The following is a 16,335-nucleotide window of genomic DNA, read 5'->3' on the forward strand; positions in this document are numbered from 1 at the left end:
AATGTATGTATGCAATACTTTGCATACCCAAAACTAATTAATTTAGTCTCTTTACCAGGGGCGTCGCAGGGGGGTCACAATTAGAGCAGGGGGCATGCCCCCCCCCCCCCCCCCCCCACACACACACACACACACACACACACACACACAAAAAAAGAAAGAAAAGAGTGATGCAATTATCTGCAAGTTGACATATATTCAACTATACTATTTTAAAAGACATTTCCTTGTAGCTCAGCAATCTCCCGCTTTCTATTAGAGTGAACATTATATATTTGTGGAGGTATTTTCATGTCAATTATTTGTGCTGTTATTGAAAATGACACTTGATCACTTATTCAGACACTTGATCAATAATCACTTATTCACTCACTTTTCCAAACTACTGCCTTTTGTCTTGGAAAAGAGTTAAATCTGGTCTACTTCACCCAAAAATTCTAAGGGGCATGAATTCACGAAAAAAAGACTATATCCACAAAGCAAATTAATGTATGGTAGGTATACACTATGCTATTTTGGCCAATATCTTTGGTTAGGATCCAAAACGGTGGTCCTACGTTAAGGACGAGAGAGGCTCAAAGATGTAAAAAAAAAAAAAAAAAAAGGATGACCATTTCACAATGTGACTGCTGTTACGACGTCTACGTCTACTAAGCAACCAATAGAAATAAGGCACAAATTGACACGACACTGGTGTCAAATCCAAATGTAATGGATGGAGGTAAAACATGCTTAATGGAATGTTTATGATTCCAAAAAAGAAATAAATCTTGTTGAGAGTTGTGGCAGTAGAAGCCTTGTTTGTATGATGTGTCCTCCAGCTGTTATCATGACCAGAAGAAGGCTTAGAAGGACGTAGCATAGAAAGAAATAGCAGAGGAATTGCAGCTTCCGGTCTATGGGATTTTAAGTGTAAACAGCTTTCGGATAGGAACGCATCCACAAGGCCGTAGGTTTTTTTATGTTCCATCTCTGTTTAATTCTGTCGTAGCATACGGTTCAGTGGGTTGTCATTGTACAATCTACATACATCTAACTTGATGTCGTACCCAAGTTTATTAGATCTACGTCGTGTGGCTTTCAAAAACCTTATAAGATCGCTGAAATCTCACAATCAAGGTGCCTTTAAACGACATAGATGATAAAGCTACAGGTGAAAGGAACCTGCAGGATAATAGGTCTCTTCAAACACAGTGCATATGAAAAAGCATGAGCATAGCAGTGTCTGGCCCATTGCCAATTAAAGCTCAGCTGGGCAGTAGTAACCTATTTTCCAACTGCTCCGCCTCCTTGAATGGTCCATCATCACCACTAGCTCATAGTACAGTACATATAACCTGTAACCACATCTACGCACACTGACACATCTCATCTAAGATAACTTACCCCTTGCACTGTCAACCTCTGGAGGACAGCCGTGAGGCTTTTTAAGAATTATGAGATTTTCCTGTATATCTTGACCTGGCGATATCAATTAGAATTCAGTGTTTCAAACAAAGCTCTCATTTACCAACAATAAATCGGATGCTATGCTTTTACAAGTCGCAACTATCTAATGAGCCAGAAGTCTAAACAACCAGATTGAGGGATGGCTACTAACTTTAGCTGGTACTAGCCATCTACTGTATCTTGCAAACCAAACTGACTATATTTATATACTACAAATGCTATTAAATGTTTTTAAGTAAATGCATTTTATTTTCACACATTTGAAAAAGGGATTGCTGACCACTTAAGCATCACCCCCTTCAGCGTTAGCCTCCAGTGTTGAGTGCTGTGTGCATCCTTACCTGCTGTTGCAAACCGATTTCATCTGGCATCTTTTGGAAGAACCAAAACCATAGGGAATCAGTGTGTTTGACTTTTTGAGGTATGATCTATGGCATAAGTAGATGAAAATGTTTGACTCATAATATAGAATGACCATCACAATTATTAAAAAAAAAATAATAATAACAATAATTAAACATGACGCATGTGCTCTTAACACTGATTAAGACAGTATCTTAGCAGTATTATACAACGACTTCTGTTTCAGTAACCAGGACATCTCCACTATCTTCTGTAATGTTATCATCTCTCACTACAGAAAAAATTCTAAATTAAAGAAGACCAGAGGTTTTCTCAAGATTTATTATCTACACGCCATTGGTTTATTGCACTACCACAAAAGCAGAAGTTTAAATGTCTTTCAAATTAGTTTTCCCTGAAGGGGCTGTTCATTTCTCCTTAATCTGTTGGTATTTGGTACCAAGCCTCTTAATTACCTCAGAATCCATGCACAGATCTACTTAATTTTCCCTTAAACATGCCCACAAAATGAGTGTTTTACTTGCGATTGTCCCTTTATGTGTGAACCATTATGTGGATTTAATGGATTTAATACTATAACCAGCTGGTTGATAAATTAAAGTTCTTTTTTTTCTCGCGGAGAGGTCAAATTCAATGTAGCATATATATGCATTCTACACTCCTGTTGGATTCAAATGAACATGTTAAATAATTACATTGGCTGTAGAAAAAAAAAAGTTGATGATTATGATTTACCACCATGTTCTCTGCCTGTCTTGCCAAGTGAGTTGAAAATGAATGTCTTTTTGTTTTTACAAAACTGTCTTATTTATTCTGTAATTGAATTTATTGGAGTGAAGCGAGCGGCTGGACCTGTAGGCTGGCCTTAAGTCCAACATTATTCCCAATTAAAGAAAAGCATATTGGACCCAACAGCCAGAGATTTATGTTGGCATTCTGCTTAAGTCAGGTCTCGTTGAGGTTCGCTTCTAATTATATTGGCACATGGCTCTTTCTGCTGAATCCCTCTTTGCATTTCAGCCCAAAGCCATTGTTGCATGCCATTTTCACTATATTATCATCATTGTTTTTTTCAGTGTTTTCCACACTCATGATAATTCTGAACGCTACTACTACTATGACTAGTAATAATAATAACCATAATAATAATTGAGGCGGAGGAAGAGTATGTTAGATTACTCTGCATTGATTGATTTTCCAGAGAACCAGTGACGGAGTACCTACTCTTTTGGTAATGAGCTTTGTCAGCATCACGTATCTAGATAAAATAGAAGTTGAGATAATTTAAATTAAAAGGTAATACACTGTTAATGAGCCAACACAAATCTGTCAGAGTATGGACATTTCAAGGGAGTTGACAGGTCCACGTTTTCATTTGTTATTTGTCGGTACTTTGGCCCCTTCATCTGGCAGCCAGCACCTAAGCACCATTCAAGGCACCGTCTGCTATTCCAATACAATACACTTTTTTTTGTCAAATTCAGCAGATTGCTCCTCACGCTCCTCTAGCTGTCTGTTCGGCTCGTGTGCACTCAAAACAACTCTGGTGTTCGCACACAGTCCTGACTCTGTAAATGGAAAACAGTCAAAGTGGCTCAGAGTGGCTTGGCTGTTGAGCACAAATATCAGCAACCCTTCACCAGAGTGGCAGACTGTACCTTTCAGAGAGGAAAAGTACAGGTTTGAGCACAGGGGTTGGGCCATGAAGCAGAGCGTGGGGAGGGAAGCGCTTCCATCATCTGCTCACGGCAGACCTCTAAATCAGAACCTCAGCGTGTGAATGGGTGGCAACTGAGGCCAATAATACTGGTTGTGTGCAGGGGTGGACTGGCAACAAAGAGCAGCCTTGACATTTGCTGTCAAGAGGACCCAATGTTCATTCATTCATGACCATTCATTAATTCATTTCTATTGTCTGTGTAAGGCTATTGTGTAGAACGATGAACCTCATTTTCTAAGGTTTTCGTCCCCATCCTTGTGTGTACAGAAAGTAAAAATTCAAAGCTTCCGTAGACGTCTCTGCTTCCTACCTTTCCCTGTCTCAGGTTTCTATAAAATGCATAAATCAGTCATCATTTGGATGTCTGACATGAGCATGAAATGTTAAATTCAGAATGAATAGTCCAACATTAACATAGGCAAATAACCTACATTTGTGGTGTTTTAGACACAAACTTGCCATTAGTTAACTTTTTTGTAATGCAATAATAGATCATTTGAATGAAGTGGTCCAACCCGATCATATGCATTGATGTACTGTGCTCTATTTTACACAGTCACACAATGGCATTCAATAGTGCCCCTCTAATTGGATCTGTGATGGTTCCTGCTCTGTCCTCCTCCATCCTTCATACTTCATCAGTTTTACAAATGATCAGTTTGTTTTACCCATTTACAGTCGAACAGTCAATGACCCTATTTATTTCCAGGTTGGAACACTTAGCGTTAACGATTGCGCACTTAAGACAAATTAAGCCTTGGGAATGGTCAAACCTGCAGTGGGACTCTAGCATTGAAGCCGCAGTTTTAAAAGTGGACCAAAACATATAGTTCTTAAGTTCATTCATTTAGCTAGTTCATACCACCTAGTTAGATCAGACAGGCATTGTTGTACACTTTGCAGCATCAGTCACTAAAGCCTTTTTCTTTTTCTAGCACTTAATATCTGTATAGCCTTGCAAAACTGACCTACCGGGAACATTTTTCTAACTTCTCAACAACCAGTCTGCACCTGGGTGTGTGCGCTCTATGGAGCTGTGTAGCATTTTGTATTGCAGACACTGGAGACATACAGGGTTGCCCTGTGGCACAATTCCACCAGCATTTTAGAATGGAAAATCGAATGAGATCTTTAATGGGCAGGCCCTCAAAACTGTTTAACTTGGTGCCGAACTAGTTTGGGCAAACTGGCAGCAATCCATGGTTCCAGGACCTCTGCACCCCCTCGTGACGCATGCCGTGTGGATATTTAAATGGTGTTCTTTCCGCATGGCCAACTCCTTAACACGGCCGCAGAGTTCAAGCTCCCGGCTGCATGGGTCGGTCATTCCGATGCACAGGTTTTGTGAGAGGCCCCGCACATTTGCGATTTGCGATTTAATCACTCTGTGTATCCTGGTGCATTTGTGCTCAGCAACAGGTTAGCAGCTTCAAGAGCAGGTGTTCACTGCTCTGCCACCCTAAGCTTTCCTGGGGGGAAGCCTCGCCAAATAAGCTAATTTGATCGCCCTCACCTCCTCTGTTATCTCATTTAGAGCACCGTAGGTGCCAGGAATGACAGGTGGCACTGCGATAGCAACGTGGTACGGGGGTGAGAGTTTAAAAGCTTTTTTAAATTGCAAAGGACTGCCAAATTGATGAGACATAAATGTCTGGGACATGGAATGATGGAGTTGCACGTAATATATGCATAACTAAATGCATGGAAATTGTGTAGGAATGTAAGCCTGTCATATCCACATTCACTTATTTATGTTGAAATGTTTATGGGTCACACTTTATTTGAATGGTCCCCCTATAGACGATCTATAGATGCTCAGATTATAAACAAACTGTTGAAACGCTGTTAACTACAAGCATAATAATGGTTAGGTTAGGGTTAGGTGTTGGGTTAAGAGTGGTTATTGATCAGTGACCAATTAGAAAGACTGAACTTGGATTTCAACAAACATCTGTTGGGTCTCTGTAGGTGGACTATCCAGATTAAGTGTCACCCTGTTATGCTATAAAATGTATGTTATTTTATTTTATAAAATTGATGTTCCTTATCTTGAAGACAATATTGTTTATGTGCATAAGAAACCTGGCCGGTTTTCTTTTTCCGTTTTGTCTTCAAATAACATTAATTTTAACTGTGAAGGCATGGAGCTCATTGTAGCTAAGAGACACTGATAAAGCCACGGCTCAGGGAATTCATGCAGAAGAATTTCCATTCCACTCCGCAGTTTTGCATTACACACTGTCACATCTTGGCAAGCGTCTCTGGCACAAATCAGCTAACCGCCATGCAACATCATGATGCTAGCAAAGTAGGAGTGTTGTCTAATGAACTCTCCAAACTGACATTAAAATGTAAAAAACCTGCACACACCTGTGAAAATTTTTAATATTTCCATCCATTCACCAGTCTTCTTCTCTCTATTTTTCTCTCTCTCTTTCGAACAGCTGGGACCACGTATATTTTTGGGAAAGGGGGCGCTCTGATCACTTACACCTGGGCTCCTAACGAGCGGCCAAGCACGAGAGCAGATCGGCTGGCGGTCGGCTTCAGCACGCAGCAGAGAGACGCCATCCTGGTGCAGGTGGAGAGCACTCAAGGTCTCGGAGACTACCTTCAGCTGCACATAGTGAGTACAGCTAGCCACTACAAACAGGGCCCTGAAATCATGGGATTCATGTTATCACACAACATTTTTGAAATGGTGGGTATTGGAGGATTTATGGATGGACGGCAAAGACTGTCTGGGTCCCAATTGCCGTAAATAGATTCAAGAGAAAAAGCACATCTTTACTGACATGTGGGGAAAGTTTTCTGGGTCAGATAAAGCAGAGGAAGTAGAGGAATATTTTGCCAGGAAATCTCCTAAAGGCATCACAATATGTTTAGCTATTAAGTGAGGACTGACCTCGGACCTGCTCATTTAAATTGTACACAGAATATTGTGACTCCAGCAATGTGTTTGAATACAAAGATCACTGGCTTTGCTAATTTGTCTTTCCATTTCTCTGCCGCAAAAGTGGTGCAGTAGTGGAAATAGAAAGCCAGGAGCTAGTATCAACCTTTGTTATTACAATGGAAGTTTTTAAGTCAACCAAAATGGGAAATCCTAGAACCTCAGAACGCACACATAACTTTACCATATAACCTGTCCGACACCAACTGTGTCTGTGCAAAATGTTATATACCAGATTCAGTCCGTAAAATTGAGTCAGCTGATGGATCGCAACTGGGCTTTGTTGCATGGATGGATGTAACGGGGGGACCTATAATAGACCTCCGAATAAAGACAGATCTGATCGAAAAGGTCAGAACGGGGGGTGGGTGGGTGGGGTGGAGGGTACAAAAACATTCTAAAAGCTATGGGACTCAGCCAGAGTCATAGTTCAAATGGAGAACACTGAGTAGAAACATGCCTTCCCAGGAGTGCTCAGGCTGCCAACATTTCCCTATGGGCAAAGAATAAAATCATCCAGGAAGACTCAGATGGATCTTAAAAAAATTAAATAAACAGCCAAAGACCTGCAGGCTTCTTTCGCCTCAGCTAAGGCCAGTTTTTCATGACTCAGTCAAAAGAGACCGGCCAAAAATGGGACACTAGCAAGAAAGCAAACACTAATGGCAAAGCGCTCCAAGACTCTCCCCAGGGCTGTTGGGAGAAGGGCCAGAGGTCAGATGAGGAAGGCACTGAACCCTTAGGATGACATGAGTTCAGTTATGTTCAGTGCAGAGCAAACACATCTTTTTACAGTTAAAACATATACCAGTATGATCACAGACGTAGACCTGGTAGGTGACGGAGAAGGTTGTAAATATCATTGTTATATCATTGTGGAATGATGGTACTGTGATGATATGTTGAATCAGTCTTATTGTTTCCTTACTGATTCCACACTGGTTCCACACTGCTTTGTGGTATGTATCTATGGCTTTGACAGAGCCATTTTACGTCGGCTTTCTTCTCAGAACAATAACTCCTTGAGAATACTCTTAATTACGTTGCAACATACAACAACATAATGGACCCACGAGCTGAAGCCGAAGATTGTCACGAAGCAAAACACTTCTCTACTCTAATGCCATCCGCATCAATTTATAGTGTCTCTATTTATGTTGTCTGAAGTTGCACTCAAGTGGAGCTGTAGTGCCAGCAAACATGAGTCAGGTGATAATCATGCCATCATTCTCGGTTAACACAAATAAGGGCTATGATTTCCTATCTGTATTGCTACTACGGGCTGTATTAGGGTAGGCGTTTGTAATCTTGTTCATTGACACCAAAGAGCATTAACATTTGAGTGTTGTACAGGGTCAACCTATGGTCCAAATGTCAATGAGAATATAGTGTTAACTTCAGAATCACTTGGCTGTAGGAGTAAGGTGATCATTCTTCAGTCTGTACGCTACACAATATACACACCGCGGAAAAAATTAAGAGACCACTTCGAAATTATCAGTTTCTCTGGTTTTACTATTTATTGGTATGAGTTAAAGTAAAGTTAACGCATTAGTTTTATTCTATAAATTACTGACAACATTTCTACCAAATTTCAAATAAAAATATTGTCATTTAGAGCAGTGGTCCCCAACCACCGGGCCGCGGCCCGTTACCGGTCCGTGAGGCATTTGTTACCGGGCCGCACAGAAAGAATAAATAATTTATATAATTTCCGCTGTATTCATTATTAGCGTCTGAGAGGTGTTTTATTTTGAAAAATGACCGGATTTTCTAGGACGTATCATTCGCCTGTGCCTCTTGTCACGTCAAGACGCTTGTCTCGTTCAAGTGATACGTCACTCAAAAAGAATCCCGCAAACTAGCGAAAATGAGTACAAAACTAAAATCTTTGGAGAGTAGTGCTGTAGCGATGCGTCGATGACGTCGACGCGTCGATTTCAAAATTACGTCGACGCCATATTTTTACGTCGACGCTTCGCCACATACACGTGGTTGACCCAAACAGAAATAAACATTGCGCAAGGACTGAGAGAGCAGAAACCCAGGGAATTGCTTGGCGCCATTAGTTGATATTGGCGATCTAACGTAGTGAATCATGATACATACTATAAGCTGACCAACACCATGACTTAGCTCTCTGTGCCGTTTGTTCATGCTTAGTTGCCATGTTCTGCAGCCGTAAATTAACGTTAACTAAACTGACACACTAGTAGCTAGCTAACGTTAACTACTAGCAACCAAGCACGAACAAACTGCACGGAGAGCTATAGTTTGCTAGCACCACCGAAGTGCGCAGAGCTCAAGCTACACAACACACTGAACAAACGTTAAATTAATGTAACCAACGTTACTTATTGTCCCCTTCACGAGAGACAATGGGGTGCGTTTCTATCTCCATTCTCAAACGCACCCTATTGTCTCGTATTTAACGTTTGTTCAGTGTGTTGTGTAGCTTGAGCTCTGCGCACTTCGGTGGTGCTAGCTAACTATCTTCTTAGCTCTCCGTGCAGTTTGTTCGTGCTTGGTTGCTAGTAGTTACGTTAGCTAGCTACTATAGCGGCAGCGGCTAGACAGCTGTGTCAGTTTGGTAAACGTTAACTTACGGCTGCAGAACACGCCAACCAAGCACCAACAAACGGCACAGAGAGCTAACTCATGCTGTGGTCATTTACGAGTCAAACACATAACATTAGACTAACGTTGGCCAGCTTGTAGTATGAATCATGATTCACCACCACGTTAGATCGCCAATGTCAACTAATGCAGCCAAGCAATGTCCAGGACAGGGCTGCACATAAGGTGGTGCGCAGTGCTCATCAATGAATGAATGTTTTTATAAGCACTGAAAACATTTAAATTAATGAGCACCACATCCAAATGTGATAGGGCTCATTTGAGTACCAAACATTTTTACTGTGAACTCTAGATAAACATGAAATGCATTGTTGGACTTTTGCTGTGCAAAACGGTGCTCATTAAAGTATATTATTAAGATTTTTTGGGGTATTTATTTGAGATACATTATGGTTTTAATCGAGCAACAGAAAAATAATCGTTAGACTAATCGTCCAATTAGTCGTTAGATTAGTCGACTATTCGATAAAATAATCGCCAGATTAATCGTTTTGAAAATAATCGTTTACCCCCAGCCCTATTGGAGAGCTTATTTGAAAAGGCCCACTAAGGAGCCTACGGCCTCCAAAACATAAAGCTTCTTGTAACAGACAATACCAGGAGTCATACTTAAAATACGGGTTTATCGCAACAGGTGATTCTCACGCAACAAGTCTGCTCTGTATAATATGTGGCGACAAGCTAGCAAATAAGCCAATGAAGCCTTCAAAACTGCTTCGGCACAGGGAGACCAAGCACTGATTCAGCGTTATGGTGAGTTGTATTTTTCATGCACTTAACATTCGTAATACAATGGTGTTGGTCGCAAGTTAATGCCACTACACGTTAATGTTAGCTTTTATAGACTCCATTCTATCAAACTCGCGCTTGCCTCACGGGTGCAATTGATTGATTCACATCAATATGAATGGATGGCATGATTTACAAGTGGTGAAAAATTACACCTTGAAGCCAGTCCGTGAAAAAAATTGCCTCGTTAAACCGGTCCGTGGTGCAAAAAAAGGTTGGGGACCCCTGATTTAGAGCATTTATTTGCAGAAAAATGACAATTGGTCAAAATAGCAAAATAAATGGAATGTTTTCAGATCTCGAATAATGCAAAGAAAACAAGTTCATATTCATTCTTAAACTACACAATACTAATGCTTTAACTTAGGAAGAGATCAGAAATAATATCTGGAAACACCGTATCTTTTTTGTTATTGTGACCAATTGTCATTTTTCTGCAAATAATGCTCTAAATGACAGTATTTTTATTTGAAATTCAGTAGAAATGTTTTCAGTAGTTTATAGAATGAAACAAAAGTGTCTCAAACACATACCAATAAATACTAGTAAAAAAAGAAAAACTGATCATTTTTTTAAAGTGGTCTCTTAATTTTTTCCGCGGCTGTACATGTGCATTCTGTCAAGCTACAGAAATGGAAATTAATACAGTAATACACAATAGAGAAATAAAAGCATCTGGGTCTTGTGTTCGTCTGTACTGTAAGTGTCACTATAGTGGAATGCTTTGCAAATGGCATGAAGGTATTGCAGCTTTGATTGGCTGTGGTTCAAACACATAGTCTGGTCCTACTGGTAAGGAAGTACCGCCAAGTCCAAGTAACTTGGAAGAGCCATTGCCCACCCACAAAAATAGAGCCCCTTGTCTGAAGAACAGCCGGTGTGACAGATATGCAGTCATGAGGAGGAAGTGAGAAGGGAAACAAATTCATCCACTGCAGCACTTCTCTCTCTCTCTCCATCTCTCTCTCTCCCTCTCTCTCTCATCCTCTCTTCCCCTCTCCCTCTCTCTCTGTCTCTCGCTCTCCCTCTCTCCCCCTCTCTCTCTCTCTCTGGTGGAGGCAGGGATTTCACAGACCTGATGGAATTTGATCATAAGTTTGAGGTATTGTTCATTGTCTCATATAATCCAGTTGGTCGAGGAACAAGACCGCAGAAGGAATTGCTGTCACCGCTAAGCCGAGCCTCTCAGATATCCTATCCTAGTGTCCACACTGCTCACAGGTCCATGATGGTGTGGATGCTTATTACTGAGGAGCTTGTGAGGGCACGGCACAGAAGTGGAGGCACCGTGGCCGCGTCCCTTGTCCCGGGGAGGAGCAGCAGTGTTACTGGCGGTAATGGCAAAAAGGGCCTCGTTGGTATTCCAGGCCGGCCGGGCGCTGTATCGATCTAGACGCAGAGGGTCCAGCTTCATCCGTCTTTGAAGCAGGTGGAATGAGGGAGCGCTGAGATGCACCACCCCTCCTGTCAGTGTCACCGTGATGGATTAATGGAGCTTTAGGTGCGGCGGCACAGGAGCGAGCCACCTCGGCCAAAGGGAAGGAGTTGAATGGATGCGTCCGCCACCTCTGCGCGACCCCCCTGTTTTCAACACCTGTAAGGCCACGGGCACCCGCCGCGAGCCACCCTGGCAGCAGGAAGTGAATCTGTGCTTCCAGAGGACATACTTACAACAGTCAAGCCCAGTACATGGCTTACACACTTCACCACAGCTTATTTTCTTTAGTGATTTCTCATTGTAAATAGAAGGTTGTTTTTTTTAATGCATACATCCGGAGGTGTGTTTGTCATAGAAATATTGCATACCTACATGTATTGAATACAATAAATACAAGAAATGCTGTCTTTTATGTAATGGCGGGGGGAAAAATCTCTCAGACACTTTCTGGGTGTGTGAGGGAGAAAGCATGCAGTTATCTCTGATTTTCCCCTCAGCAGCCTTATGCTTCCTTTTTTCCTCCTAGTTTCCATTGTGCCTATTGTCAGAGTAGCTGTGCTAAATGTAGGGCGATAACGCAGGGAGGAGAAGGAGGTTTAGCTGGTGCATAGGGCCCCATTTAGGATTACAGAGCACGCTGGTGTGCAAGGAGTGCGGTGACAGCGTCGGGCTAACTGATCTCCAAAACATAACGCTTGATGACAAACTCGGAGAGATAATTTGATGCACATCCTGCGGAAAAGACAAAAGAGCCGGGCTGATGAGAAATTAAAGAGCTGGAACCTGTCCCAGTATAATTAGCTGAACCCACCCGTCTGTTTGATTAATACTCAGATGAAATTAGCCTCCCCTCAGCCGTGCCTCTCTGTAAATGTGCACCATTAGGCTAGTTAGTGTGCACACAATGGCAAAGGCTATCTCAGCGGGGTCAGAAGGCAAGGGCAGCAACGGCGTGCTTGTGAGGATGACGGCCGCCTCACACAAAGGCAGGCCCAGCGAGGTGTGGACCTCACGTCCGGTTCCCTCAGTGCGAGATGATCTTATATAGTCTTATCCCCGGATCGCCGTGCTCTGTGATCTCGTAACCCCTCGCACCTCGGGTGTAGTAGCGTGACTGCTGTTAGCATCGGCACGCGGCAGGAGAGGAGAGAGGCGGTGAGCTCAGCGGTGGCAGAGACGGCGGGCGATTCCTCTGTCACGGCGGCACACATTTCACATCTGACTCATGGAGGACTTGGGCCGTGTAACAGATGCCAGGGGCGGCCGCGCCCCTCGGGGGAAATCAGTCTTTTAAGTAATGTGTATCCCCTGGACAGATGTGCCATGATTAAAAGACGGAGGGAAAATCTGTCAAAAGGCGGTGCCTGGCATCATAATTACAGCAGCACCTGCTCTGAAAAAAGTGGTCTGTCACGTCAACTGGACGTCTGATTCAGCATCTCCACTTCTCTTCCCTCTTCCTGTTTAGATTGATGTGTGGATAGATGGATGGACTGTGGACAGATAGGTTTCTCGACTTCTTTGTATCTTTCTAAAGCATCTTTTCACGGAATTCATATTCATTTATATTTTGAGAGCCGCTCTTACTTTATTATTAAAGCAGTAACAGTTGATCAGGTGACCCTACTGATGTCAATATCTCTTATGGATGTCTTACTAGCTGGGGTTTAAGTTTATCAGGTGGCCTTACTGATTTTATTATCTCTTATGGATATCTTACTACCCGGGGTTTAAGTTGATCAGTTGGCCGTACTGATATCATTATCTCTTATGGATGTCTTACTAGCTGGGGTTTAAGTTGCCAAGGGAATTGGAATAGTAAGTGCACTTACACATGGCTCAGTATGTAATATCGTGACATCCTAGACCCACCATGTTCATTTCTGTCACATTATTGCACGTTTGAGAGGCGGATCAGCATCCAGGGCTTAGCATAATGATATTCCCATCGGTCTCATTGACAATAACACCAAAGTAGTAGGAGATTATACTTATTTAATGAATCATAAACTTGCTTTGATTATTTGTTAATCAAATAATCCTCAAGTCTAGCGGTGAATGTATTGAAGAGGTATGAGCTTTTATCCTGTTTACAATATGAGACTTCCTTTAGTGCCTCATCCTTCCTGAATATTGCATGAAGTTTCCACTGATCTGAGTGCATGAAGGCAGATGTTGATACACTGTAGCGATGGGGCAAAATGGGAGGGGATAGTCTCGATTCTAAAATGGTGGTCTTTCTGATGGTGCTTCATCCAGTGGAGGGTACATCCTTGGAGCGCAGCACTGCTTCTCATGAACAAACAGACCTCTGTTGAACATCTGAATTGTAGTTGTCTTAGTATTTAAGTGGAATTGCTTTACAAAAACAAATCCTTTATTTACTTGTTTATGCATCCGTTGGATTCTCATGCTAATTAAGAATACATGGCTTTATATACAGTCCTGCTCACCATTATTGGCACCCCTAGTGAATATGAGCAAACAGGCTATGAAAAAATATGTCTTTGCTGTTTATCCTCTTGGTCTTCCACTCAAAATATTCATAAAAATCTTACATTTTTATTGAGGTAAAATAATTGAGAGAAAACGTTTTTTTGACATTAAATAAATATTATTCTTCAAAACATGTGTGCCACAGTTATTGGCACCCCTTAATTAAATGTTTTGTGCAGCCTCCCTTTGCCAAGATAACAGCTCTGAGTCTTCTCCTATAATGCGTGATAAGGTTGGTGAACACATGGCACGGGACCTGACACCATTCTTACACACAGTATCTCTCCAGATCCTTCAGATTCTGAGGTCAACGCTTGTAGACTCGGCTTCAGCTCATCCCACAGATTTTCTATGGGGTTTAGGTCGGGGGACTGTGATGGCCATGGCAAAACCTTTATTCTGCGGTCGGTGAACTATTTTTGTGTTGATTTTAAGGGATACTTCGGATCATTGTCCTGCTGGAAGGTCCAACCATGGCCCATTTTAAGCTCACTAGAGGGGGCTGTTAGGTTTTCATTTAATATCTGCTGGTATTTGATGGAGTCCATGATACCATGTATCCTAACAAGATGTCCAGGGCCTTTGGAAGAAAAACAGCCCCACAACCTCAAAGATCCGCCACCATACTTCACAGTGGGTATGGGGTGCTTTTCGGTATGGCTATCTTTCTGTCTACGCCAAACCCACCTTTGTTGTTTTTGCCAAAAAGCTTTATTTTGGTCTCATCTGACCATTTAACTCAGTCCATTTGGCAAACTGTAGGCACTCTGGTTTGTTTTTGATTGACAGCAGAGGCTTTTTTCTGGCAACCCTCCAAATCAACCTGTGGTGATGTAGGTGGCGTCTGATGGTAGTTTTGGAAACTTTCTGACCCCAAGACTCAACTAATGTCTGCAATTCTCCAGCTGTGATCCTTGGAGATTATTTTGCCAGCCGAACCATCCTCCTCACGGTGTGTGGGGTCAATGTACACACACGTCATCTTTCAGGCTGATTCTTAACATCTGCTGACGCTTTAAACTTCTTTATTATTTCCATGATAGTGGAAATGGGTATTTTCAACTGGTACGAGATTTTTTTTGTGTTGTTTCATGTGTTGTTTCATCGCACATCGTCACTGTGTTCTTGGGTCTTTCCCATTGTGAAGAATGACTAATGGAATTTGGTCTGTGTCACCTCATATTTGTACGTCAGTGGAACAGGAAGTCATGGTTAACCTCTTAAGAGTTCATAATTAAACAGGTGAACTTAAAAATGTAAAACATGACTGGAAATATACTTCAGTTAGATTTCAATTATAAGATTTTTCTAGGGGTGCCAATAGTAGTGGCACACATGTTTTTGGGAAAAATATTTATTTAATCTCAACCGTTGTTTTTTCTTACAATAATTTAACTTCCATGAAAATGTAAGATTTTTGTGAATATTTTGAGTGAAACACCAAGAGGATAAACGGCACAGACATATTTTTTCATACCCTGTTTGCTCATATTCACTAGGGGTGCCAATAATGGTGAGCAGGACTGTATGTATTAAATGTCAAAATGTCATGAAACTCTTGTAGTATGGGTGACAAAAAAATGCTAATCGCAAAATTGAAAACACCAAATAATAATATGCACACACCAAGTAAATATCTGATGAACGCGGAATGAAAATTGTCTTCTTCACGGAGCTTTGGAAATTGCATATTGTTGAGCACTCCTTTTAGAATCCTCTTTAGAGGACAAAAATAGAAATGCAGTGTAATCCAAAGGGCTCTGTATTCATTTGCTTTTCATTAAGGATTTGCCCAAACATTTAAGGACATAAAGGAGGAGGACACACTCATATTTTCATACCATCTTTTATGCACAGAAAATACCCGATAAATGTACCACTGTCTATCATTTATAAAATAGAGGTTAATTGGTACAAACAGTGGCCTACTAAAGCTATTTCTGGCATCAAATCTCAATGCAAACTATTATTGATTATATTATTGATATAGCACTTTCGATAATGCAGTTCAGAGTGCTTTCCACTCCCATTTGATTGACTAATCAATGTGTAAAAAAATCATTAAATGGAGAGAAAAAAAAAATTCGGTAATAAGATGGCTGCTCCCAGCAACTCCAGACTGGCACTCTCGACACAGTGTCCTGGCGTAAGGATTTGCAGGCCAAAAATGATGTCATCACATCTGACACATACAACCATCTACCTGCTTCTCTACCAACAACACTTTAGACAAGTCTCCCCAAATGGGACAGTGGGACTCAGTTTGCACGCCTTCAAATGAGTGCTACAGCAATGAGTGCAACAGCAATCATAAGACATTTAAGGCAATCACCAGCACTCCACGAGCACTTACCAGCACTCATTCATGCCTCCTAATTTAGGGCAAGTGGACACGTTGTAAACGAAACCACACGTTGTAAACGTAACCATAATACAGCAATGAACGTAACACATTAGCCTGTTAGCGCCACCTGCAGGTACACTATAACA

At 41.6% G+C, this 16,335-nt stretch overlaps 1 protein-coding gene across 1 annotated transcript in view; it reads left to right on the top strand.

Moving 5' to 3' along the window:
* The window catches only part of nrxn2a (neurexin 2a), a gene marked incomplete at both ends in the record, with an annotated part of 184,123 nt that overhangs the window by 145,035 nt on the left and 22,753 nt on the right, over window positions 1–16,335 (top strand). Inside the window, one exon of the mRNA XM_080833207.1 lies at window positions 5,977–6,158. Within this exon, the coding sequence (XP_080689333.1) occupies window positions 5,977–6,158 (182 nt within the window). The remainder of the gene's footprint in view (window positions 1–5,976; window positions 6,159–16,335) is intronic.

Source organism: Sprattus sprattus, assembly GCF_963457725.1.
Source record: "Sprattus sprattus genome assembly, chromosome: 1".
Classification (NCBI taxonomy): domain Eukaryota; kingdom Metazoa; phylum Chordata; class Actinopteri; order Clupeiformes; family Clupeidae; genus Sprattus; species Sprattus sprattus.